This window comes from Leptopilina boulardi, unplaced genomic scaffold (genome assembly GCF_019393585.1).
Source record: "Leptopilina boulardi isolate dan_hultmark-lab unplaced genomic scaffold, ZJU_Lbou_2.1 LbouV2_408, whole genome shotgun sequence".
Classification (NCBI taxonomy): Eukaryota; Metazoa; Arthropoda; class Insecta; order Hymenoptera; family Figitidae; genus Leptopilina; species Leptopilina boulardi.
Genome location: NW_026137983.1, coordinates 418,485 through 445,849, shown reverse-complemented (window position 1 = coordinate 445,849; position 27,365 = coordinate 418,485). Strand labels below are relative to the sequence as shown.

Genomic DNA, 27,365 nt, shown 5'->3' with positions numbered 1-27,365 from the left:
TCTCTACTCGGATCTGGGTGTCAATTTTTTTCTACACTTTTCGGTGTATTTTGTGCAAGAATATGCAATAAAATCGTCTGCCTAAGAAAAATTGAATTTATTTGATTAGTTTTTCTTGCTTATGGATGCGTTTTTGGTCATAAAAAAGGTCTTCCTCTACTCGGATCTGGGTGTCAATTTTTTTCTACACTTTTCGGTGTATTTTGTGCAAGAATATGCAATAAAATCGTCTGCCTAAGAAAAATTGAATTTATTTGATTAGTTTTTCTTGCTTTTGGATGCGTTTTTGGTCATAAAAAGGGTCTTCCTCTACTCGGATCTGGGTGTCAATTTTTTTCTACACTTTTCGGTGTATTTTGTGCAAGAATATGCAATAAAATCGTCTGCCTAAAAAAAATTGAATTTATTTGATTAGTTTTTTTTGCTTTTGGATGCGTTTTTGGTCATAAAAAGGGTCTTCCTCTACTCGGATCTGGGTGTCATTTTTTTCTACACTTTTCGGTGTATTTTGTGCAAGAATATGCAATAAAATCGTCTGCCTAAGAAAAATTGAATTTTTTAGTTAAGTTTTTTATGCTTATGGATGCGTTTTTGGTCATAAAAAGGGTCTTCCTCTACTCGGATCTGGGTGTCAATTTTTTTCTACACTTTTCGGTGTATTTTGTGCAAGAATATGCAATAAAATCGTCTGCCTAAGAAGAATTGAATTTATTTGATTAGTTTTTCTTGCTTTTGGGTGCGTTTTTGGTCATAAAAAAGGTCTTCCTCTACTCGGATCTGGGTGTCAATTTTTTTCTACACTTTTCGGTGTATTTTGTGCAAGAATATGCAATAAAATCGTCTGCCTAAGAAAAATTGAATTTATTTGATTAGTTTTTTATGCTTATGGATGCGTTTTTGGTCATAAAAAAGGTCTTCCTCTACTCGGATCTGGGTGTCAATTTTTTTCTACACTTTTCGGTGTATTTTGTGCAAGAATATGCAATAAAATCGTCTGGCTAAGAAAAATTGAATTTATTTGATTAGTTTTTCATGTTTTTGGATGCGTTTTTGGTCATAAAAAGGGTCTTCCTCTACTCGGATCTGGGTGTCAATTTTTTTCTACACTTTTCGGTGTATTTTGTGCAAGAATATGCAATAAAATCGTCTGCCTAAGAAAAATTGAATTTTTTAGTTAAGTTTTTTATGCTTATGGATGCGTTTTTGGTCATAAAAAAGGTCTTCCTCTACTCGGATCTGGGTGTCAATTTTTTTCTACACTTTTCGGTGTATTTTGTGCAAGAATATGCAATAAAATCGTCTGCCTAAAAAAAATTGAATTTATATGATTAGTTTTTCTTGCTTTTGGATGCGTTTTTGGTCATAAAAAGGGTCTTCCTCTACTCGGATCTGGGTGTCAATTTTTTTCTACACTTTTCGGTGTATTTTGTGCAAGAATATGCAATAAAATCGTCTGCCTAAGAAAAATTGAATTTTTTAGTTAAGTTTTTCATGCTTTTGGATGCGTTTTTGGTCATAAAAAGGGTCTTCCTCTACTCGGATCTGGGTGTCAATTTTTTTCTACACTTTTCGGTGTATTTTGTGCAAGAATATGCAATAAAATCGTCTGCCTAAAAAAAATTGAATTTATTTGATTAGTTTTTCTTGCTTTTGGATGCGTTTTTGGTCATAAAAAGGGTCTTCCTCTACTCGGATCTGGGTGTCAATTTTTTTCTACACTTTTCGGTGTATTTTGTGGATTAATATGCAGTAAAATCGTCTGCCTAAGAAAAATTAAATATTTTGGAAAGTTTTTTATGCTTTTGGATGCGTTTTTGGTCATAAAAAAGGTCTTCCTCTACTCGGATCTGGGTGTCAATTTTTTTCTACACTTTTCGGTGTATTTTGTGCAAGAATATGCAATAAAATCGTCTGCCTAAGAAAAATTGAATTTTTTAGTTAAGTTTTTTATGCTTATGGATGCGTTTTTGGTCATAAAAAAGGTCTTCCTCTACTCGGATCTGGGTGTCAATTTTTTTCTACACTTTTCGGTGTATTTTGTGCAAGAATATGCAATAAAATCGTCTGCCTAAGAAAAATTGAATTTTTTAGTTAAGTTTTTTATGCTTATGGATGCGTTTTTGGTCATAAAAAAGGTCTTCCTCTACTCGGATCTGGGTGTCAATTTTTTTCTACACTTTTCGGTGTATTTTGTGCAAGAATATGCAATAAAATCGTCTGCCTAAGAAAAATTGAATTTTTTAGTTAGGTTTTTTATGCTTTTGGATGCGTTTTTGGTCATAAAAAGGGTCTTCCTCTACTCGGATCTGGGTGTCAATTTTTTTCTACACTTTTCGGTGTATTTTGTGCAAGAATATGCAATAAAATCGTCTGCCTAAGAAAAATTGAATTTTTTAGTTAAGTTTTTTATGCTTATGGATGCGTTTTTGGTCATAAAAAAGGTCTTCCTCTACTCGGATCTGGGTGTCAATTTTTTTCTACACTTTTCGGTGTATTTTGTGCAAGAATATGCAATAAAATCGTCTGCCTAAGAAAAATTGAATTTTTTAGTTAAGTTTTTTATGCTTTTGGATGCGTTTTTGGTCATAAAAAAGGTCTTCCTCTACTCGGATCTGGGTGTCAATTTTTTTCTACACTTTTCGGTGTATTTTGTGCATTAATATGCAGTAAAATCGTCTGCCTAAGAAAAATTAAATATTTTGGAAAGTTTTTTATGCTTTTGGATGCGTTTTTGGTCATAAAAAAGGTCTTCCTCTACTCGGATCTGGGTGTCAATTTTTTTCTACACTTTTCGGTGTATTTTGTGCAAGAATATGCAATAAAATCGTCTGCCTAAGAAAAATTGAATTTTTTAGTTAAGTTTTTTATGCTTATGGATGCGTTTTTGGTCATAAAAAAGGTCTTCCTCTACTCGGATCTGGGTGTCAATTTTTTTCTACACTTTTCTGTGTATTTTTACATTGATTTTATTATAATTGCCCCACTCACCATTTATCAACTTAGATAAATTTTTAGTATTTTTGAAAAAAAATTTTAAAAACTTCCGTTTTTATGAACTTTGAATAATTTTTTTAATGCTTTTTTTGGAATAAAATAAAATTTTATTATTATTTTCTGAACATTAAAAGAAATTTATATTTATTTATAAAAAAATTTCAGGCACTTGATCTACGAGAGGGAAGATTCGTTTTTTGAAGAATGGGATAGTCATCGCATCTAGGAGCACAAAATAATAATGGTATGTTTTATTTTTATTTTTGATTAATTTTAAACAAATTTAAAAATTGGTTACAAATTTTTTTATTACAATATTTACTCAAATCAAAAAAATTTTTTAATGGAATATTTTTTTTTAAATCTTTTGAAAAAAAGAAAATACGTATTTTTTCAAATTATTATGACGGTTTTTCAATTTTTCTTAGGCAGACTATTTTATTGCAATTTCTTGCACAAAATACACTCAACATGTTGCAAATTCAGATGTTCATTACATGAACATTTTGCTTCCTCTTTACGATCAGCAAAAAATTTTGCTTCCTCGTGGAGAAATCATTAACATTGAAATAAACATACAAAAATAATATAATAATAACATAAACATTTGAGTATCTATAGATTTGAGTTAAATTTAAAGAATTAATGGAATTTAAAAAATCAAACATTCACATGTGAGCTGAAATTTCTAAAAATTAATGAAAAATAATATATAATTCATATTGTTTACAATTATATCCACACACACACACACATATATATATATATATATATATATATATATATATATATGCATCCGGACAATTGATCAGGGTCTCATATTACATGTTTCTATAAAGAAAAAAATTTGTTTCTGACACTTTGAAAATTTTTATAAACGAAAGGACTACAAAGCTTCCTCCACGAGGAAGCAAAATGCATTATTATTACACGGAGAGAAATAGATGGTAAGAACTTATGATCTTAAGATGGTAAGAAGTAGATGTTATCCGGTACCATCATTATGCTACTCGGTACTATCAAAGATGTTACAAAAAGTATGCGGTTATAATACAATCAAGATGTTACTCCGTACAATCTGGATAGTTACTGATAGAATCTAGATAGCTGTCCGTATATGTAAGATCAAATATGGTACCTGGTACTATCTAGATAGTACCCCGTACCATCCATTTGTCCCCGTGTACTACTTTTACTTTTAAAAAATCAAAATTTGAAAAATTCTTAACTCGAAAATTTGAATACTTTATATAGGAAATAAAAAAATACGTCTATATTGATGTTTTTTTTATAAGGAATAAGGTTATTTTTCTCATTATTCTATTTAATTATTTAATATTTACAATTTTATGTTTTTTTTTCTAAATTCTCTACCAAATTGAAAAAAAGAAAAAGATATATTTTTATTAAATAAACAAAAAGAAACATTTTTCAATCTAAATGAATGAATATAAAATATTTGTAATGAGGAAGTTGCGGTTTTCGGCATCTAAACATTTTTTTAATTATCCTTGGTAGTGATTAAATTATATTATATTTACATCAGTTATTTTATACAGTCTTTATTGCTGCTCAGATATGTTGAAATATAATTATTCATAATATAAGTTTTAAAATAAATAATTAAACTATAATTCATTATATTACACAGTGTGTCTTTTAATAGAGAAAGAATAATACTATTTTATTTTTTTATACATTTATATTATATCTATATTTATCTACGAATATTAAATAATAATAATAACAAAATAAATAACAACCAGACTAAAAAGTTTTTTTTTTTATAAAATACGTTCTAAGAATTATTATATATATATCTAATGTACATATATTATATATAAGCTTCTTAAAAATTAATGGAAGACGTTTTCAGTCACTATTTTTAATCATCAACGGATGTTAATTTGGTAAATAGTAGTCGCGTGGAATATAATCATGTTTTGGACTAGATGCTTCGATTCCCAATAATTCTCCCATAAATGCAATATAAGTGATGGCTAATCGAAGAGTTTCAATTCTCGAGAGGCGTTTTTCATATGCAAAAGTTGGAACCTGTAATAAATAACAAAAGCAAATGATAATGGAATTTTTTATATTATTATTTGCTACATATACCCATGCAAAAATTTACAACCGTCGCAGTGTTGCGCCAGTACTGGCAAAGTACTTGCCGCCAATTTTGAACCAATACTGGCATATGTTTGGAATGATAACGTTTATTAGTACTGGTCATTAGTATTGGCTTAGTGCTGGCGTTCAGAACTGGTTCAATACTGGAATTTAGCAGTAATTCTGTATTTTGCCAGTACGGGCAAAATTATAGTAACCAGTAATAAGCCAGCACTGGTAGATATTCAAAATTCAGGGTTCTTTTTGCTTTTTACATTAATTGAGCAGAAGAACCGACTCTTCGATCGAACCGCACGCGCTCATACCGTTAACTATTAATAATAATAAATTATTATAATAACTTTTAAATTGTTATTTTTTTAGATTAACATTTTACTCTTCATTTTATTATGCAAATAATTTCTTCAAATATTATAAAATATATATTTATTTGTATTTCTTTAAATTACCGAAATTGAATGAAATTATTGGTTAAAATAGAGTTTATTTGATTGAAATATATTTTTTCAGTGTAAGAAAAATAATTTGAGAACTTCATTAATTATGTATTTTTTTTTTTTATTAAAAAGTTATAATATTAAATTTAAATTTCATAACTCCGTTAACGAACGCATTGCAGTAATCGAAAAGAAGTATATTAAAATAATTTTAAAAAAATATGTATGTAAATTTAATTTCTAACCAAAAAAACTACACAATTTTCACGTCTATGCCACAGTAAACTTGGTTGATGTAACTTTTTCTATTGCAACGTTTTGATGCACATAAGTTATAACAAAAAGAGATCGTTTTGTGTATCATTTTTAGAAATAATACACGAAACGGTCTCATTTTTTGATGCAAAAAATTTAATCAATTTATATCAATCATGGCCGAATTGAATCGACTCAAAATTAAACGAATTTTTTTCAGATATTTTGGTAATAGTACAATTGCGGAGACCATTTCACTATTTATGTAATTTGAAAATGAAAATAACAGAAAATCAAAGACAATGTGCAATTCGATAATTGAACCGCCGGATCGTAGAAGGGCATACGCGTGAAATCCAGCGCTTTAAGTTAGCCCCTGACATGAAAAAAAAAATTTTTTTAATTTTGATTTTTGAATATTATATCCTTGTAGAGAATAAAATTACGCAACTTTTTTCTCAATAAAGTTTTTTCTTAAAGTGAATTGTTTTCAAAATAATTGCAAAAAACTTGATTTTTTTATACCGTAATATTTCATTCAATTTAAATAATTGCACTCTTAAAAAACGAATTGTACGTAAAAACTATTTTCTATAGACACTCAACAATATAGGAATAGCTATGTTTATGTTTACAAATAGAGGACGGACTGGGTAAAAGAACATAGCGAGAGAAAAACATCAAAAACTTTAAAATAATAAATATTGAATTTGAAACATTAATAAAATATAATACATACAAAAAATAAAAATTATATTTTTTAAAAATTGTTTAAAAATGTATATTCAAAAATATTCAAATAATTTTTTAAAAACTAAAAGTCTTTACAATAAGTAAATATCCAGGATATAAAGCATCACGCCACTATTACTATACTCACGGCCGGTCCACGCGCGGCGTACCAAAAAGTAAAACTGTTATAAATTCTAAATGTTTAATCAAATTAGTTTAAAACCTTTTGGAAAAACTTTATTGAACTATTATAAACAATTCTTCCACTGGAAGTTTTTCCAATTCGAAAGTTCGTCACAGACTTTTTTCATTTGAAAGTATTAAATAATTTTTTTTGGCCTTTAACATAAATAAATTAATAAAAATGTTAGTTATTATTTTAATTTATTTATTGTTCATCTAACACTTTTGGGACACTTTGATGAGTAAATCCTCCAAATCTGAAGTCAAAAAGTCAAAAAACTTCGGATTTATGACGAGTTGAACATAAAATTGAATGAAATATTACGGTATAAAAAAATCAAGTTTTTTGCAATTATTTTGAAAACAATTCACTTTAAGAAAAAACTTTATTGAGAAAAAAGTTGCGTAATTTTATTCTCTACAAGGATATAATATTCAAAAATCAAAATTAAAAAAATTTTTTTTTCATGTCAGGGGCCAACTTAAAGCGCTGGATTTCACGCGTATGCCCTTCTACGATCCGGCGGTTCAATTAAAAAGTGACAGCTTATAAACATAACCTAAAATGCATGAGAAAAAATTTGTCGATAAAATCAATATAGCCGAGCTTTCTAGAAGGTAGATGGCAGCACTCATCTTTTTTCTTTCTTTAAATTTTTTCTGAATCGTTTTTATAAAAAGCAAAACTGCCATCTACCTTCTAGAAAGCTCGGCTATATTGATTTTATCGACAAATTTTTTCTCATGCATTTTAGGTTATGTTTATAAGCTGTCACTTTTTAATTATCGAATTGCACATTGTCTTTGATTTTCTGTTATTTTCATTTTCAAATTAAATAGTGAAATGGTCTCCGCAATTGTACTATTACCAAAATATCTGAAAAAAATTCGTTTAATTTTGAGTCGATTCAATTCGGCCATGATTGATATAAATTGATTAAATTTTTTGCATCAAAAAATGAGACCGTTTCGTGTATCATTTCTAAAAATGATACAAAAAACGATCTCTTTTTGATATAACTTATGTTCATCAAAACGTTGCAAAGATTTGATGCAATTTTTGGTCTCATTTTGATACTTTTAGGGAAACTGTGTGAAGTTGGCGGCGACGCTCAACGTCGAAAATTATTTTTCACGGGACCAAAAATAACAAATCATTTTTAAAAAAGTTTTGGGTTCACATAATACCTGAAAAAGTATTTCTTAAGGCATTACATATTTGGACCGAAAATCTTTAAAAGAAAATAATTTGACATTTTTGGTCCTGTGAAAAATAATTTTCGACGCTGAGCGTCAACGCCAACTTCATGGAGGTCAATTTTGATAATTTTTCTGGATATACTGGCATTCGGTATTGAATTAATACTGACCGAGTACTGGTTTGCCATTACTGTCTCAATAATACTGGCACAGTATTGGAAAATACTGGCATGCCGGTATTGGTGCATGATTGCGCCAGTTGTCAATATCGGCGTTTGACAGAAATTTTTGCTTGGGTAGGTGTACAACAAAAAATTTTTTTTTATATTTTATGTAAACATTTTTGTAGAAAATCAATGTAAAATTAACCTTTCTGCGAAGTTTGTCAAAAGCTTCATTTAAATTAAACATTCTGCGTCTCTCTCGAATATTGGCTGCTCTTCTTTGAGAAACGGTAGCCACTCTACGTCTCACTTTTTTTGACGATGATGTTGACAAATTTTGTGTACGACTATTTTGCGTGTAGCGACTAGAAAAAAAATTTATTAATCATTTCTAACTCAAAAACTGAATTTTTTTAAAAATATTTTTCAATTTATTTTTTCAGTATCTATACAATCAGACTGAATTTTTTTATTTTAAAACCAAAAATAATTGAATGGTGAGGTCCACGTCATTTATTAACTACATACTTTAACAAAATTATTTAATATCTAAAAATTTTGTACGTTATCAAAATTTAATAAAAAATATTTATATATTTGACCATTTTAGAAATTGTATTTATTTATACTATTGATTGTGGGTGAAAATTTCCCAACTGGGCCACCTAAAACTGACTTTTCAAATTTAAAATATTTTTTTTCATAATCTATTGCAGGAAGCCGAATTAAAAATATTTCTGAAATGCGTTTTTAAAAAAATTAATTTTTTAATTATTTATTAACAATTGAATATTTTGTTACCTTTCCACTAAATTTATGTAATTACTCTGTTGCTTGTTAATGAAATTTAATAAAATTTCGTAAGCATATAGAAAAATTATGTCTCTTTAAAATTTGCAATAGAAATTTCAATTAGTCTTTATTGTTTATGCAAAACAAATTATTTATTTAATAAACAAATGAATATTTAAACTATTTCTCATATGTATAGGAAAAAATTTCAAAAACGACATAAATCTACACTTTATCAACTTTAATTTAAAAAAAAAAATCTTAGTACCTTTAAAAAATGAGTAAATTAAGCGAATTTGAAGAGCGACGTGCAAGCGCTGGAACAGTCACTACTGCCGCGCGTGGCGTGCTATTACGCGTCGATGCCTATTCTCTGTTATCGAATTATTGACTAGAATTCTTGAATATCAAATTTTTTCTTTACTTTATTATTTAACAATCATATAACTTTTCATTACATCTAGTTTCTGAGAATTTTTTTAAAAAACGAATATTTATTATTGAATTATTTTGCATATGTAACAGAATTAGTATCACTAATTTGGCTAAATAAAAATTTGTTTTAGCGAAAATTTAATTAAATAAGAATTTGGTTAAATAAAAATCAGGCTTTAATAAAAATTCTATTAAAAAAATTCGGTTATTTAAAAATTTTTATTTTTATTCAGATATTAAAAATACTTTTATTATAAATTTTAAGAAAGAGAGAAGCGAAAACTTATAAATTGCGAGCAATTAAATAAGAAAAAATTTATTTCGAAATAAAATGAAATACACTAACCATTATTTATATTTATCACATAAGATTTAAGTTAAGTTCACAATCACAACAATTGAAAATTTTTAATTATTTTTGTGGTTCAAATAATTATCAATAATTTATTTATTATAAATGAACAAAATTTAAGCAATGCACGCTTGATAAATATTTCTAATGCGTTGTCAATTAATGCAATTAATAATTTCCTATTACACAATATCATAATCGACATATATGACATTTGTAAACAAACAGGGTTGGGAAACAAGAGCCCAAAATATGTTCGTCCAAAGCAGAGTTGGGTAGGATTGAGATTCGCTTTGGACGAACATATTTTGGGTTCTTGTTTCCCAACCCTGTTTGTTTACAAATGTCATATATGTCGATTATGATATTGTGTAATAGGAAATTATTAATTGCATTAATTGACAACGCATTAGAAATATTTATCAAGCGTGCCCTGGCGGATTGTGAAAACCGAGTTGTAACCGAATTGGGTTACGATTCGGTTACGTTTCGGTTCATTGTGAAATATTATCGTTAATCGACGAAATATGTAGTAAATAACTATTAGGAATGGTTAATATACATTTAGAGAGCTTATTTATGCAATAATAATAATAAATTAAGATATAATTAATTAATAATAAGTGTTTTAAGTGTACAGTGCATACAGTTGTTGAATTACCATATATATTATGTATATTACCATTAACGGCAGCTGTGATACGCGCGTTAAACCCTAGATGGCGTTAAGGATCACTTTTTCGAATGAATTTCTAAAATTAAGCCCTTGAGTGTCAAATGTGTAAGTGAATATAAGTTTTAAAAAAATAGATCAATTTATTATAACAACTTTTTTGATTTGTACAAATATAAAAAATAAATTTTTATAACGAACAAAAATTTTTTTAATAAGAAAAAGTTTTTTTTGTGTCAAAATTAATCTTTGTCATTTTATTGAGAAAAAAAATTTTTTTATTCAGAAAAAAAAATTTTTTTAGGGAAAAAAAGTTTTTTTTATGTCAAAATTAATGTTTCTCATTTCATTGAGGAAAAAAATTATTTTAAGAATAAAAAATTTTTTTGGAAAAAAGTTTTTTTCAAAATTAATCTTTCTCATTTTATTGATGAAAATAAAAATAATAATAATTAAACAAATAACAAAAATAATTTTAAATAATAATTACAATAATAATAATAATAATTAAACAAATAACAAAAATAAACATTTTTTTCTTAATAAAATTTTTTTTTCATCAATAAAATAAAAAAGATTAATTTTGAAAAAAACTTTTTCTCATTAAAAAAATTTTTGTTCGTTATAAAAATTTATTTTTTATATTTGTACAAATCAAAAAAGTTGTTATAATAAATTGATCTATTTTTTTAAAACTTATATATTCACTTACACATTTGACACTCAAGGGCTTAATTTTAGAAATTCATTCGAAAAAGTGATCCTTAACGCCATCTAGGGTTTAACGCACGTATCACAGCTGCCGCTAATGGTAATATACATATATATGATAATTCAACAACTGTATGCACTGTACACTTAAAACACTTATTATTAATTAATTATATCTTAATTTATTATTATTATTGCATAAATAAGCTCTCTAAATGTATATTAACCATAACTAATAGTTATTTAATACATATTTCGTCAATTAACGATAATATTTCACAATGAACCGAAACGTAACCGAATCGTAACCCAATTCGGTTACAACTCGGTTTTCCCAATCCGCCAGGGTGCATTGCCTAAATTTTGTTCATTTATAATAAATAAATTATTGATAATTATTTGAACCATAAAAATAATTAAAAATTTTCAAGTTTTGTGATTGTAAACTTAACTTAAATCTTATGTGATAAACATAAATAAAGGTTAGTGTATTTCATTTTATTTCGAAATAAATTTTTTCTTATTTAATTGCTCGCAATTTATAAGTTTTCGCTTCTCTCTTTCTTAAAATTCATAATAAAAGTATTTTTAATATCTGAATATTCAGTGCAGTGAATAAATTAATTAATAAACTTGTCAATAAGAGCATGCCAGCCATTTCAGGTATCAAAAAATGATCCCATATTCTGGATCATTTCTTGAAAATGATCCAAATATTTGGATCAATTTGATACCTTATATCGAATCAAAACGTTGCATTCCAAAATGATACCATCAAGTTTACAGTGTAGTGGAATGGTAACAAAATATTTAATTGTTAATAAATAATTAAAAACTTAATTTTTTTAAAAACGCATTTCAGGAATGTTTTTAATTCGGCTTCCTGCAATAGATTATGAAAAAAAATATTTTAAATTTGAAAAGTCAGTTTTAGGTGGCCCAGTTGGGTAATTTTCACCCTTGTTCAAAATTATAAGAACTGAGAAAAAAACAATTTTTTACTTAACAGAATTCTTATGTATCGAATTTTTATTTGACCGAAATTACAAATAATAATCAAGAGAACGATTTGGGCGCGATGTTTAAAATCCACTAATCAAAAGTTGGCAAAAAAAAATCATGATTGGTTGATTTTCAAAATCGTGGAGAAATCTTTCTGTCGATTGTTTTTTTTCGGCCATTTGCAATTTCGGATAAATGAAAATTCGGCGTTTTAAGAATTCTATATACCAAATAATAATTCGGTGACTAAAAATTCTGTTAATTAAAAATTCTTTAAAAAAGAAATTCTGACATAAATGTTAATTTTGAAAAATGAAAATTCGTGTAAAAAATAATTATATTTAATAAAATTGTTCAAATGAAAATTCTCACTAAATAATTTTTATAGGATAATCATGCACCCTGAAAAATTTCGTTTAAAACTTAATATTTACCACGAGTTTTAATATGAGTGAAGTTAACTGAATATAGAAATTTTTCGATTAGGACAATTGTTGCACCAAAATTTTTGAATCATATTTACGATTATACAATAGAAAATTGTTAATTGAAAATGATAATTACCTTTGATGCAATAATGCACAGGGTTGTCTGTATAAACTATGTTCATTGACATGTGAGTGGGTTGGTGGTGGTGTTGGATATAATACTGAACTGTCCCACATTGGATAGCTGCTTATTTCACTTCCTACGTATTGTGACATCTCCGAACTTATGACCTATTAAAAAAAAAAAATTTATATTTAAACAAATTAATTTTATCCATAATAATCTTGAAATTGTTTCACTTATTCTATCATACTTGAATTTTATCAAATTTCTTTTTTTCATATAGGGTCAGTTGGGGTAAATGTTTCAAGAAAAATATATTTGTGACCTGGACAGTTAAAAGGGACCTTTTGTCCGAAAAAATCGATTTTTTATTGATTGGTGATTCTGATAGAGAAAACTTTTTTCTATCAGAATCACCAATCAATAAAAAATTAATTTTTTCGGACAAAAGGTCCCTTTTAACTGTCCAGGTCACATTTTATTAATGCAAATAAATGTTTTTATTTGAATCAAAAAACATGCAGTATTGAATGAAATAATTTTCATAATTGATTGAAATAATTATTTATTAGCTTAGAATATTCCATTTATTTTTGATCAATTTTGATTTTTATCAATTTGGTTAATAATATGACAAGCTGTCCCCATTTACCCTCAGTTTTCAAATTTTTGGGGTAAATGGGAACAGTTTGTCATTATTAACCAAATTAACAAAAATCAAAAATTCAAGTGAATTTCTGTTATGTGTGTCATAAGGAATAAGAAAAAAATTTGGTATGATTTTTAAGTCTGTTTTTTTCAAATGCGAGACAAAATACTGAAATAAAAAAAAATAAAAAAATTTTAATTGTTTCAACTACACGGAGAAAATTTGTTCCGGACATTTTACTGAATTTTAACTGAAAGTTGGAATATAGTTGCACAAAAGGAATTTTTCAAAATATTTTTTGTATTTTTTGTAGTGATGATAGTTAAAACTTGATATGATATTTTAATTTATTACAATATATGAAAAATTTGAATCATTAAACATTGGTTTATATTACGATAACGTATACGTAGATTATGTTGACTATTAGTCTACAAGAAATTATAAATCAATATTTATTCAATGAATTTCTCAAAAAGTTAGTTTTTGAAACAATCGTTTATTAAGATTTAAAAGTAACCAAAAAACATGTGCTATTTATCACTTTTTGATGAATCTTTTATTTAAAACATGTAGTCTTTCTCTTAACGATCTACTAATTTTACAAACAAATCAAATTTAAAGCTACATGTAATTGTATGGAATTTTAGTTTGACGAATGAAACTATAGCCAGCTTTCCTGAGTATTTCCATTCTGGGCACTACATAATTCAAGTCCAGTTCGGTAAAACGTATGTAGGGTCAACCGGGGTAAATCCGAACGCTTTTAGTAAGTTTCAACAATAACATAAGTTTTTTCTTTAAAAAAAAAATACTTCCGGTATTCTGGTGCATGAAGTTGTTACTTTACTTCCATAGAACAATTTTATGGGGTAGCAAAAATTTTTGATAAATTACAATCGCAGGAAACTTAGCGTTCGTATTTACCTCGATACTTTGCAACTTTCCTAAAATACCGGGGTAAATACGAACACCACTGTATTTCAGAAAAATCTTAGGGAAAATAAATTTAAAGTATTGCAATTGTTAAACTTATATAAAAACTCAAAAAAATACGATAATAAACCTATTATGTAATAATGCATCATATATAAATACAAAAATCAAACAGGTTAAAAATTAAAATGCATTACACAATTAAAACCTTCAATAACTTTATCAAATCATAACGGATTTTTGCAAAACTTGGTACAGAAAGTATTTTGGAGTGATTGAATGTAAATACAAAAATAAAAGTCAAATTTTTTAAATTCAAAATGGCGGACTTTCCTAAAACTTATTTGTAAAAATGATCAAAAATTCGTAATCAGCGACCCTGAAACCCCCAGAGTAACAATTTTCGAGCGAATCCAATGAATTTTTTAATTCTCGTCCGCCATTTTGAAATTTGGAAAACTGACTTCAAATTGGTAATTAGCGACCCCAAAAACCGTAGAATACCAAATTTTATTAAGATCCTGAAAAACTTTTTTCAACAAACCATTTGGCAAAAAAATTGAAACACTCCTTCGAGAGAACAGAGATTAAGTTTCTGCTTATTAATTACTAACGAGGATACGTATAGAAAGAAAAACTTTTTTCTATGTACTTTTATAATGTCAAAATAATAGTGTAATCAAATAAAAAGAATTTTGTGTGGCTCTGATATAAGAAAAAATTATTGAAAATACCATTCGGATTTACCCCGGTTTTCCAATTTTACGGGGTAAATACAAACGGTCTGATATTATTAATAAAATTTTACAGAAGGCAAAAATCAAAAATAGTTTCTGTTCTAGTATTCATAACAAACAATTATAAATAATAAAATGAATTTTTAGCTTCTTTTTTTCTTCAAATACGAGACAAAATACTGAAAGAGTGTCATCTTTGAATTTCAATCTTTTTTGCAATACTCGTTATCTTTGTTTATGCTGTTGCTAATTAACAAACGAAAAATGGGATAATACTTAGAATCTCTTGAAGAGGATCTGAGGTAAAAATTCTCATATCGAACTTATTTTTAAAAATTTTAATTAAGCTGAAATAATTAGCGTTCGGATTTACCGAACGACCCTACGTACAATTCTAATCGTATTTGTTTTCAGGATTGAAGTACTTTTTACATTCTCATCATAATGAGAAAGTATTACATTTGCCCGATTTTGACCAATATCTAATTCTTGTGAATCTCCACGTTTCAAGACATCCTGATGCCAAAAAAATAGGTTTTAAACAAATGTTTGTCTGTATGTATGTATGTATGTATGTATGTATGTATGTATGTCTGTATGTCTGTAGACAAAAAAGTTGTCTCGACGATAACTTGAGTAAATTTTAATTAATCGACCTCAAATTTGGTATACACTTTAAGTGTACCAAAATCTCGCCTGAGTTCGTTGGCCAGATGATTTCGTCAAAAATCAACAAAATTATTCAAATTTTGAGTTTTTAAAAATTTCAAAAATTCGCATTTTTCAAAAAAAAATTTTTTTCAATTTTTTTTCGAAAATTACGACTAAAAATAAACACTTTTTTCCTTTGACAATTTTTAATAGCGATTAAAACAAAAAAGTTATAGCACTTTTTTAAAAAATGACAAAAACCGATGAAAAATGGGTAAAATGCAGAGCAAAATCACTTTATTTTGAAAAAATGTGTTCAAATATGTATTATTTCTCTTTAAACCACCTTCAATTAACATAAATTAAAGTAACTTATTCATAATTTTCAAAACATTTAAATATTTTTGACTTTTTTTGAATTTTTTTAATTAAAAATTTGTTTTTACATTCTCATCATAATGAGAAAGTATTACATTTGCCCGATTTTGACCAATATCTAATTCTTGTGAATCTCCACGTTTCAAGACATCCTGATGCCAAAAAAATAGGTTTTAAACAAATGTTTGTCTGTATGTATGTATGTATGTATGTATGTATGTATGTATGTCTGTATGTCTGTAGACAAAAAAGTTGTCTCGACGATAACTTGAGTAAATTTTAATTAATCGACCTCAAATTTGGTATACACTTTAAGTGTACCAAAATCTCGCCTGAGTTCGTTGGCCAGATGATTTCGTCAAAAATCAACAAAATTATTCAAATTTTGAGTTTTTAAAAATTTCAAAAATTCGCATTTTTCAAAAAAAAATTTTTTTCAATTTTTTTTCGAAAATTACGACTAAAAATAAACACTTTTTTCCTTTGACAATTTTTAATAGCGATTAAAACAAAAAAGTTATAGCACTTTTTTAAAAAAAGACAAAAAATGACAAAAACCGATGAAAAATGGGTAAAATGCAGAGCAAAATCACTTTATTTTGAAAAAATGTGTTCAAATATGTATTATTTCTCTTTAAACCACCTTCAATTAACATAAATTAAAGTAACTTATTCATAATTTTCAAAACATTTAAATATTTTTGACTTTTTTTGAATTTTTTTAATTAAAAATTTGTTTTTACATTCTCATCATAATGAGAAAGTATTACATTTGCCCGATTTTGACCAATATCTAATTCTTGTGAATCTCCACGTTTCAAGACATCCTGATGCCAAAAAAATAGGTTTTAAACAAATGTTTGTCTGTATGTATGTATGTATGTATGTATGTCTGTATGTCTGTAGACAAAAAAGTTGTCTCGACGATAACTTGAGTAAATTTTAATTAATCGACCTCAAATTTGGTATACACTTTAAGTGTACCAAAATCTCGCCTGAGTTCGTTGGCCAGATGATTTCTTCAAAAATCAACAAAATTATTCAAATTTTGAGTTTTTAAAAATTTCAAAAATTCGCATTTTTCAAAAAAAAATTTTTTTCAATTTTTTTTCGAAAATTACGACTAAAAATAAACACTTTTTTCCTTTGACAATTTTTAATAGCGATTAAAACAAAAAAGTTATAGCACTTTTTTAAAAAAAGACAAAAAATGACAAAAACCGATGAAAAATGGGTAAAATGCAGAGCAAAATCACTTTATTTTGAAAAAATGTGTTCAAATATGTATTATTTCTCTTTAAACCACCTTCAATTAACATAAATTAAAGTAACTTATTCATAATTTTCAAAACATTTAAATATTTTTGACTTTTTTTGAATTTTTTTAATTAAAAATTTGTTTTTACATTCTCATCATAATGAGAAAGTATTACATTTGCCCGATTTTGACCAATATCTAATTCTTGTGAATCTCCACGTTTCAAGACATCCTGATGCCAAAAAAATAGGTTTTAAACAAATGTTTGTCTGTATGTATGTATGTATGTATGTATGTATGTATGTATGTCTGTATGTCTGTAGACAAAAAAGTTGTCTCGACGATAACTTGAGTAAATTTTAATTAATCGACCTCAAATTTGGTATACACTTTAAGTGTACCAAAATCTCGCCTGAGTTCGTTGGCCAGATGATTTCGTCAAAAATCAACAAAATTATTCAAATTTTGAGTTTTTAAAAATTTCAAAAATTCGCATTTTTCAAAAAAAAATTTTTTTCAATTTTTTTTCGAAAATTACGACTAAAAATAAACACTTTTTTCCTTTGACAATTTTTAATAGCGATTAAAACAAAAAAGTTATAGCACTTTTTTAAAAAAAGACAAAAAATGACAAAAACCGATGAAAAATGGGTAAAATGCAGAGCAAAATCACTTTATTTTGAAAAAATGTGTTCAAATATGTATTATTTCTCTTTAAACCACCTTCAATTAACATAAATTAAAGTAACTTATTCATAATTTTCAAAACATTTAAATATTTTTGACTTTTTTTGAATTTTTTTAATTAAAAATTTGTTTTTACATTCTCATCATAATGAGAAAGTATTACATTTGCCCGATTTTGACCAATATCTAATTCTTGTGAATCTCCACGTTTCAAGACATCCTGATGCCAAAAAAATAGGTTTTAAACAAATGTTTGTCTGTATGTATGTATGTATGTATGTATGTATGTATGTATGTCTGTATGTCTGTAGACAAAAAAGTTGTCTCGACGATAACTTGAGTAAATTTTAATTAATCGACCTCAAATTTGGTATACACTTTAAGTGTACCAAAATCTCGCCTGAGTTCGTTGGCCAGATGATTTCGTCAAAAATCAACAAAATTATTCAAATTTTGAGTTTTTAAAAATTTCAAAAATTCGCATTTTTCAAAAAAAAATTTTTTTCAATTTTTTTTCGAAAATTACGACTAAAAATAAACACTTTTTTCCTTTGACAATTTTTAATAGCGATTAAAACAAAAAAGTTATAGCACTTTTTTAAAAAAAGACAAAAAATGACAAAAACCGATGAAAAATGGGTAAAATGCAGAGCAAAATCACTTTATTTTGAAAAAATGTGTTCAAATATGTATTATTTCTCTTTAAACCACCTTCAATTAACATAAATTAAAGTAACTTATTCATAATTTTCAAAACATTTAAATATTTTTGACTTTTTTTGAATTTTTTTAATTAAAAATTTGTTTTTACATTCTCATCATAATGAGAAAGTATTACATTTGCCCGATTTTGACCAATATCTAATTCTTGTGAATCTCCACGTTTCAAGACATCCTGATGCCAAAAAAATAGGTTTTAAACAAATGTTTGTCTGTATGTATGTATGTATGTATGTATGTATGTATGTCTGTATGTCTGTAGACAAAAAAGTTGTCTCGACGATAACTTGAGTAAATTTTAATTAATCGACCTCAAATTTGGTATACACTTTAAGTGTACCAAAATCTCGCCTGAGTTCGTTGGCCAGATGATTTCGTCAAAAATCAACAAAATTATTCAAATTTTGAGTTTTTAAAAATTTCAAAAATTCGCATTTTTCAAAAAAAAATTTTTTTCAATTTTTTTTCGAAAATTACGACTAAAAATAAACACTTTTTTCCTTTGACAATTTTTAATAGCGATTAAAACAAAAAAGTTATAGCACTTTTTTAAAAAAAGACAAAAAATGACAAAAACCGATGAAAAATGGGTAAAATGCAGAGCAAAATCACTTTATTTTGAAAAAATGTGTTCAAATATGTATTATTTCTCTTTAAACCACCTTCAATTAACATAAATTAAAGTAACTTACACATAAAATACCGAATTTTTTGTTTTTTTTGTTTTTTTTTTTTTTTTTTTATAAGTGAACCATTGCTATCCATTTCCAAAAATTGCAATTTTTTTCATAATGTTTCTGATTAGTTCATGTTGCACTGTTTTTACTAGAATATCGTAAGTTTTTGATTGCTAACTTTTGAATTTAGTGAACTTCTTTTATTTTTAGCCCTTTTTTTATCTAACCCCTTGACAGTCCATGGCTCATATATATCCCAATAAAAAGACGTTCCGTTTTTGTGATTTTGAACGTATTTGTACACCTTTGAAGAAAATAGTAAATCTTTTTCTATTTAAGTATCAATGAGTACACTGTTGTTTTCGAGGTCCCTGAATTCGAATTTGAGGTTAGATTTAAAAAATCCAAAATGGCTGGCCCATCATAACGGAATAATTTAACATTGATTCGATTATTTTAAAATTCGGTTGTTTTACTCATTAATTTTTTGCGTCCCAGTTTTAACCTATTTTGCCACCTTTTCTTTTAGCAACTTTCATCTCTAGATTTAAAGTTTTTGAAGCAGTATTCCTAAAACATTTTTTCCACTATAACGAAAGCATTGTGAAGTGAAACAAAAATAATAAGTGTTGCAGGCGAAATTATAAAGAATTATGAATTAACTAAGTATAAACATTGATATTTTTTAAGAGAAAATTCATTTTTCAACAATCTTTTTAACAAATTTAAATAAATCTTTCTACTCCTTGGTGTGTAGGTCGCTCATTACGATTCTGAAGTCAGTTTTTAAAAATTCAAAATGGCGTATTGGAACATTTTTGACACCATATTTTTAGCATTTAAAGGTATTCTGAAGGGATAAGATTTGAAAAATTATAAAAACTGAACAAAAATTCTAAAAAAATCTTTTTTTTAATGCTTGTAAATTGTTTATTTAAAAATTTTCGGTTCTTTTAGTACACTATTTGAGAGAGCCTCAAATTACCTGTAAAAATTTCGTTAATAGGTTAATGCATGCCTCCTTTTCCTATTGTATGTTTCTAATTTTCGAGCGTGAAACGCGAGTGCCGTGATGAGAATGTTATCCTTAAAGTCAAAGTACTTTAAGAAAATGAAATTTAATTTATAAAAACCAAAAATTTCACTTATATAAATTGTACAAAAAAATTTTTATGAATAAAAACATGAGAGCAAAACCTCATATAATAAATTTGTTGCTTTAAAAAATGCTTTTACTTTAAAGTTCTTTTTTTTTAGTGTTTTTAAATTTTCAGTGCGATTCCAGGTGAGATTTTGACTTTTTCGGAGTAGGTTAACCGATTGCAATGAAACTTTGGAATTTTGTTATATATAGTAAGACTAATCTTGAACGTAAATTGCAGCTTAAAATATTTGTTAGTTTACGAGATTTGCAATAATAACAAAAAATTTTAAAGTGCTATATCTTCCGTTCTAATAATCGGATTGAGGTCTACTTTTTTTAAAATGTCAAGGAAAATGAGAGGAATAAATCTCTTTCAGAACAATTTTTTATAATTTTACAACTAAAAAAATTATTAAATAATAATTGAATAAATTTCACGCGACAATCTAAAATTCAATCACTCAAACGCTAAAATGATCTTACCTGTGTTTTCTTTAATGTTCCAAAGGAACATTAACGACATTGCGCACGCAGCATTCTCACGTAGCCAATTTAGTCCACGAATCACGTCAGCTAGTTATAGGAGAATGCTGCGTGCGCAATGACGTCTGCACGTCAACTAGCAGAAATCGCAATTGTTTATACACGTAAATTATTAAAATTAAATAAGTTAAACTCGCATTTTTTGTTATTATTGCAAATCTCGTAAACTAACAAATATTTTAAGCTGAAATTTACGTTAAAGATTAGTTTCATTGCAATCGGTTAACCTACTCCGAAAAAGTCAAAATCTCACCTGGAATCGCACTTCAATTAATTTTTTCTTTTACTCAATTGAAATTAGCTCAAAGCGGAATATCTTATTTTAGTAAATAATTTGGTTTGTCGATTTTCGTTAATTACAAAGACCTGGCCAATCCACGGCGCAATATTAAGGAACTAAGTTTGAACAGCTACAGTGCCGTCATTCTTCACTGCCCGATAAAAAATTTATTCTAATACCTTTAAACCTTACCTATTTCTATAATTTAATTTAACGCATTTTAATAAAGACTATGAGTTGTTTCTAATAAATTTTTCAAAACAAGTCGATTATATGAACATCCACTTTTAAAATAACTACTTTTTTACTTATTTTAACTCTGTGTGTAATTAATTTTATTCTTTTTAATAAAATAAATAAAAATAATTTCTTTCTTCTTGACATTTTACTTCAAAATTAATTAAATCAACTACAAAGTCTAAAACAACTACAAAATCTCATTCTACCAAATAGATTCTTGGGTCATTCAACTACTTTCTGGTAGTACAATTAATACAATGTTTAAATTTAATAGGAAAATTTTTGTATTACAGAGTGTAGTTAAAAAGTAATTAATGCTAATAGGTTTTGAATTGTAATAAACAAACAAAACGCGCGAAGCGCGTAATAATATCGGACCGCGAAGCGGGACGATTATCCTTCGCGCGCCCCGGGGCGCGCTCAAACTAGCGAGCGAAGCGAGCCCCTACGCGCGAAGCGCGTGATGAGAATGTGGCCGCCCCCGCAGGGGGCTGCCAGATTTTTTATCATAATTTACTTTTTTATACCTTTTATATATATTATTATTATTATTATTATTATTATTATTATTATTATTATTATTATTATTATTATTATTGCAAAATATTTTTTCAATTTTTCAGAAAACATAATGAAAAATTATTTTAATTCATTAACTATTATTAGAGGTGAAATAAACAAAAAATTGAATTTTGCTCAAATGTATTTTCAAACTAAATCATATTTTTAAATTAAATTTCAGGGAAAATAATTTATTTAACAAAATAATTTTTTTTCATTAATTTGTTTCTATTTAAATCACAATAAATTTTAAATAAAATTTTCATTAAAAGTGAATTAATTACTTAAATAAAATAAGTTATTTGCTTCCTAATTTAGTCATATGTAGTCTTAAAATTAGTTATCATATTCAGAAATAATTGAATCTAAATTATTTTATTTTTTTTTTCAATAAATTGTTTGAACGTTTCTCACAAGCGGTAAACTAAAATATAAAATTAATCCTGGGAATGTTAATAACAACTTAAAAAAAATAAACCCGCAAATATTACCTTTTAAAGGAAGAAACTTATACGTAATTTGTGAAAAATAGCGATTTTGTCCCCATTTACCCCAATTGACCATATAAAAATTTAATTCTAAATTTTTTGTAATTTTCTTTTTTTGTTCAAAGAAAAAATATATTTTTTTTAAAGCTAAACAAATACTTTTTTTCAAATAAATTTTATTACACAGTAAAAACAAAGTCTTAAACCGTTTACACCTTAAATTAAGCCCATATATTTTGCATAAGTCTGTCCTTTTTTAATTGGTCTGACTCCGTTTACACCTTAAATTCAGCCTCAAAAATAGGCTGAAATCAAGATTTCTTTTTTAGTGTGTAGTGTACAACAAAATTTTATTTTTAATAAAAATAGTTATTTATAGCTATGAGAAAAATATATTGTTTTTTATTTCAATTTATATGAAATTTTTGGTTTGATTAAAAAATTTTTCTTGATGTAAATTATATAATATAGTATGAAAATTGGTTTAGAGTAAAAACAGTTAGTTATATTGATTTCAATTGAAAATAATAATATAATAATTTTTCAAAATCCGATGAAAAGAAATGAGGAAGTGAATAAAGTTATATCATTTATAAAAAGAAAAAATTATAATATGAAAGTTACAAAACTTTTGAATTTATTTAACGTGATTTATAAAAGTGAATTTGTAGAATTTTGTTGTATTTTAAAAAATTTCAAAGACATCATAAAAAGTAAACTTTGTTTTGAATTCATTGAAGAACATAAATATGATACATACCTATTCAGTTTGACAAAGGGTCAGTCTACTGACTTTCGTCTAATAGTGGTTGCGACCAAATTTTAAAAAAATCTAGTTTTAATATATGTGAAACTCGATGATTTCCTGAGTTCATTAACCATAATATTATGGTAAAAATTTTATTCCCTTTAAAAATATTAAATATCAAAAGTAGGAGGTTCACAATATGAATTTGTAACCTTAAATTTTTCAATTTTTTTAAAAACGCTATTATTAAAAAACTATTAAAAATTAGATGTTGGAACTCACCAAAAACATAAATCACTTTATTTCGCACAGAGGAACGAAAGAATTATTGCAAAAAATTTATTATTTTTCGATGATATACGATTTTAAAAAAAATTTTATTTAAATATTCTCAAGATTTTTATTTACTTATAACTTTTTTGTCGGTGCTCCGAAAAAATTGAGGTTTTGCACAAAGATTTTTTATAATATTCTTTACCTTCTATTAAAATCTTACGAAGGTGTTTTGCTTCGTTTTGGAGATATTAATTTTCAAAAGTTTTTATTTAAGGGTATGTCCAACATGTGAAATGTAAACAAACATGAAATGTAAACAAACCATGCACATTTTTTCGCAGTTCTCATTTGCGTAGAAAATAAAAAATTGTCGTTTTCTTTATGAAAATGGTAAATTAATGTATTAAAGTTGGTTACTATACTTTATTTAACTAATTATATGAAAAAATAAGTACAATTATAATGAAATGAAAAGTGCACTGAATTAGCAATTTTTTCAAGGTTTCGAAAAAAAACCATTTGAGTATATCTGAGGCACGGACGTTGAGCGCCTAGGTGGGAGAAAGAGTGGAGCCATTGGACGGTCACATCTTGGAAAGAGTAAAATTCTGAAATTTTACCCCTTCTCTCACTTTCTCCCACCTAGGTCCTCAACGTCCGTGCCTCAGATATACTCGAATGCTTAAATTTTTCGTAACCTTGAGAAAATTGTTATTTCATTGTACTTTTCATTTCATTATAATTATACTTATTTGTTCACATAATTAGTTCAATAAAGTATAGTTACCTAGTATAATATATAAATTTACCATTTTCACAAAGAAAACGACAAATTTTTATTTTCTACCCAAATGAGAAGTGCGAAAAAAATAAGAAAATTGCTAATTCAGTGTACTTTTCATTTTATTATAATTATACTTATTTGTTCAGAAAAGTTGTTAAAAGAAGTATAGTAACCTAATATAATATATCAATTTACCATTTTCACAAAGAAAGTTACAAATTTTTATTTTCTATTCAAATGAGAACTGCGAAAAAACTGTTCAAAATCTAAACAAATCATACCCATTTTTTCGCAGTTCTCATTTGAATAGAAAATAAAAATTTGTAACTTTCTTTGTGAAAATGGTAAATTGATATATTGTATTAGGTTACTATACTTCTTTTAACAACTTTTCTGAACAAATAAGTATAATTATAATAAAATGAAAAGTACACTGAATTAGCAATTTTCTCATTTTTTTCGCACTTCTCATTTGGGTAGAAAATAAAAATTTGTCGTATTCTTTGTAAAAATGGTAAATTTATATATTAGACTAGGTAACTATACTTTATTGAACTAATTATGTGAACAAATAAGTATAATTATAATGAAATGAAAAGTACAATGAAATAACAATTTTCTCAAGGTTACGAAAAATTTAAGCATTCGAGTATATCTGAGGCACGGACGTTGAGGACCTAGGTGGGAGAAAGTGAGAGAAGGGGTAAAATTTCAGAATTTTACCCTTTCCAAGATGTGACCGTCCAATGGCTCAACATTCTTCTCCCACCTAGACGCTCAACGTCCGTGCCTCAGATATACTCAAATGGTTTTTTTTTCGAAACCTTGAAAAAATTGCTAATTCAGTGCACTTTTCATTTCATTATAATTATACTTATTTTTTCATATAATTAGTTAAATGAAGTATAGTAACCAACTTTAATACATTAATTTACCATTTTCATAAAGAAAACGACAAATTTTTATTTTCTACGCAAATGAGAACTGCGAAAAAATGTGCATGGTTTGTTTACATTTCATGTTTGTTTACATTTCACATGTTGGACTTGCCCTTAAAAAGGTTAATTAAAAGACCTGAAGTCAACTGACCAATTTCAAATCGCTACATTTTAATATATTTTTATAAAAAATGGAGCAGTTTGAATCTGGTTAGTTAACTTCAAGTCTTTTAATTAACCTTTTTAAATAAAAAATTTTGAAAATTAATATCTCCAAAACGAAGCAAAACACCTTCGTAAGATTTTAATAGAAGGTAAAGAATATTATAAAAAATTAATGTGCAAAACTTCAATTTTTTCGGAGCGCTGACAAAAAAGTTATAAGTAAATAAAAATCTTAAGAATATTTAAATAAAATTTTTTTTTAAATCGTATATCCTCCAAAAATAATAAATTTTTGCAATAATTCTTTCGTTCCTCTGTGCAGAATAAAGTGATTTATGTTTTTGGTGAGTTCCAACATCTAATTTTTAATAGTTTTTTAATAATAGCGTTTTTAAAAAAAATTGAAAAATTTAAGGTTACAAAATCACATTGTGAACCTCCTACTTTTGATATTTAATATTTTTAAAGGGAATAAAATTTTTACCATAATATTATCGTTAATGAACTCAGGAAATCATCGAGTTTCACATATATTAAAACTAGATTTTTTTAAAATTTGGTCGCAACCACTATTAGACGAAAGTCAGTGGACTGTGACCCCAAATAATATTAAATATTTTTTTCATAAAATATTTCATTTTTGTAAATAAAATTATAGACGACTTACCGGTGCTTGATTTCCATTAATTTCCCACAACGGTTCGGAGTAGTTCATATCCTGTATTTTCCAGCAATTAATATGGTCTTTTGAAAAATATATATTTTATTGTTTCAAAATGATAATAAAATAAAAAATTTAACACTATTTGTTAAAAAAAAAATAAATAATAAAACACCCTTATTTCCAGTAAATAAATGTGGAAATTAGAAATATAATATTTCAATTATATGATTTAAATTTATATACTTTTATAGGCCACACAAAAAAAAAATTCTTAATCGACTATAATCGACGCGATTTCAATTATGAATGTGGCGCAAATCAAAATTTCCACCCAACTTATCTAGTGTGATGGTAACAAGAAGGGTGGGTGCAAAATTTATTTGGTAAACGCCCCCTTTTAACAGTGATGTCACACTCCCCTGGTAAATTGGGGTAACAAAAGTAAATTTTTTAAAAAAATTATTATTAAATTTTTTTTTCTTTATTGTGTAAATTTAATTTTTTGAAAAATCCTTAGTTTAGAAAATAATTTTTTTTTATTTTTGAAAAAAGAAATCTGTTCATTCGAAAATTAAACTTTTTAATTAAATTAATACGATAAATCATACCAAAAAATGTAGTTAATAAATAATTTGAAATTTTTTGGTTTGAATTCAATTTATTTGATTTAAACAAAAATTATTTAGTTTAAATAAAAATAAATATACATATTTGATAATTATTGCAAATAGCTAGAGAAATTTTTTATTTGCTTTTATTTTGAGATGAAAATAAAGATATATTTGTCTCGGGGTTTAATATAATTTTTATTTGTTTCAAATAAAAAATTTAATTAAGTTGAAATAAAATTTTATTAGAAACAAACAAAATTTTTGTTTAAGACAAATAAATTTTTTATTTTTCTCATTTTAATCAAATACACAATTTATTTAAACCTAAAAAATTTATTAGAAACAAAATTAAAATTTTTAGAAACAAACAAAATTTTATATTTAAGGCACATAAATTTTTTTATTTAAATCAAATAAATTTGTTTTAATTGTATCATATTTTTTTAATGACGTTAATTTTTTTTTTTTGTAAATATATATTTTTATTTAAAATAGAATTAATTTTATTTATATGTTTATAAATAATAACTGTGAGGATAAAAATTCTTTTAATACATCCCTGAATCTACCCTTGATCGTAAGGGGTGCAAATGCACGTGCGCCAGAATCCTCCAC

At 26.2% G+C, this 27,365-nt stretch overlaps 1 protein-coding gene across 1 annotated transcript; it reads right to left on the bottom strand.

Moving 5' to 3' along the window:
* Window positions 1–4,771: 4,771 nt before the first annotated feature.
* LOC127289396 (protein Fer3-like) lies at window positions 4,772–26,424 on the bottom strand. Its single transcript, XM_051317316.1, has 4 exons — window positions 26,143–26,424; window positions 12,628–12,782; window positions 8,304–8,463; window positions 4,772–5,049 (listed from the first exon to the last, which is right to left on the bottom strand). The coding sequence occupies exons 1-4, from the start codon at window positions 26,188–26,190 to the stop codon at window positions 4,897–4,899; spliced, it is 516 nt and encodes a 171-aa protein (XP_051173273.1). The 5' UTR covers window positions 26,191–26,424; the 3' UTR covers window positions 4,772–4,896.
* Between the last annotated feature and the right edge of the window lie 941 nt (window positions 26,425–27,365).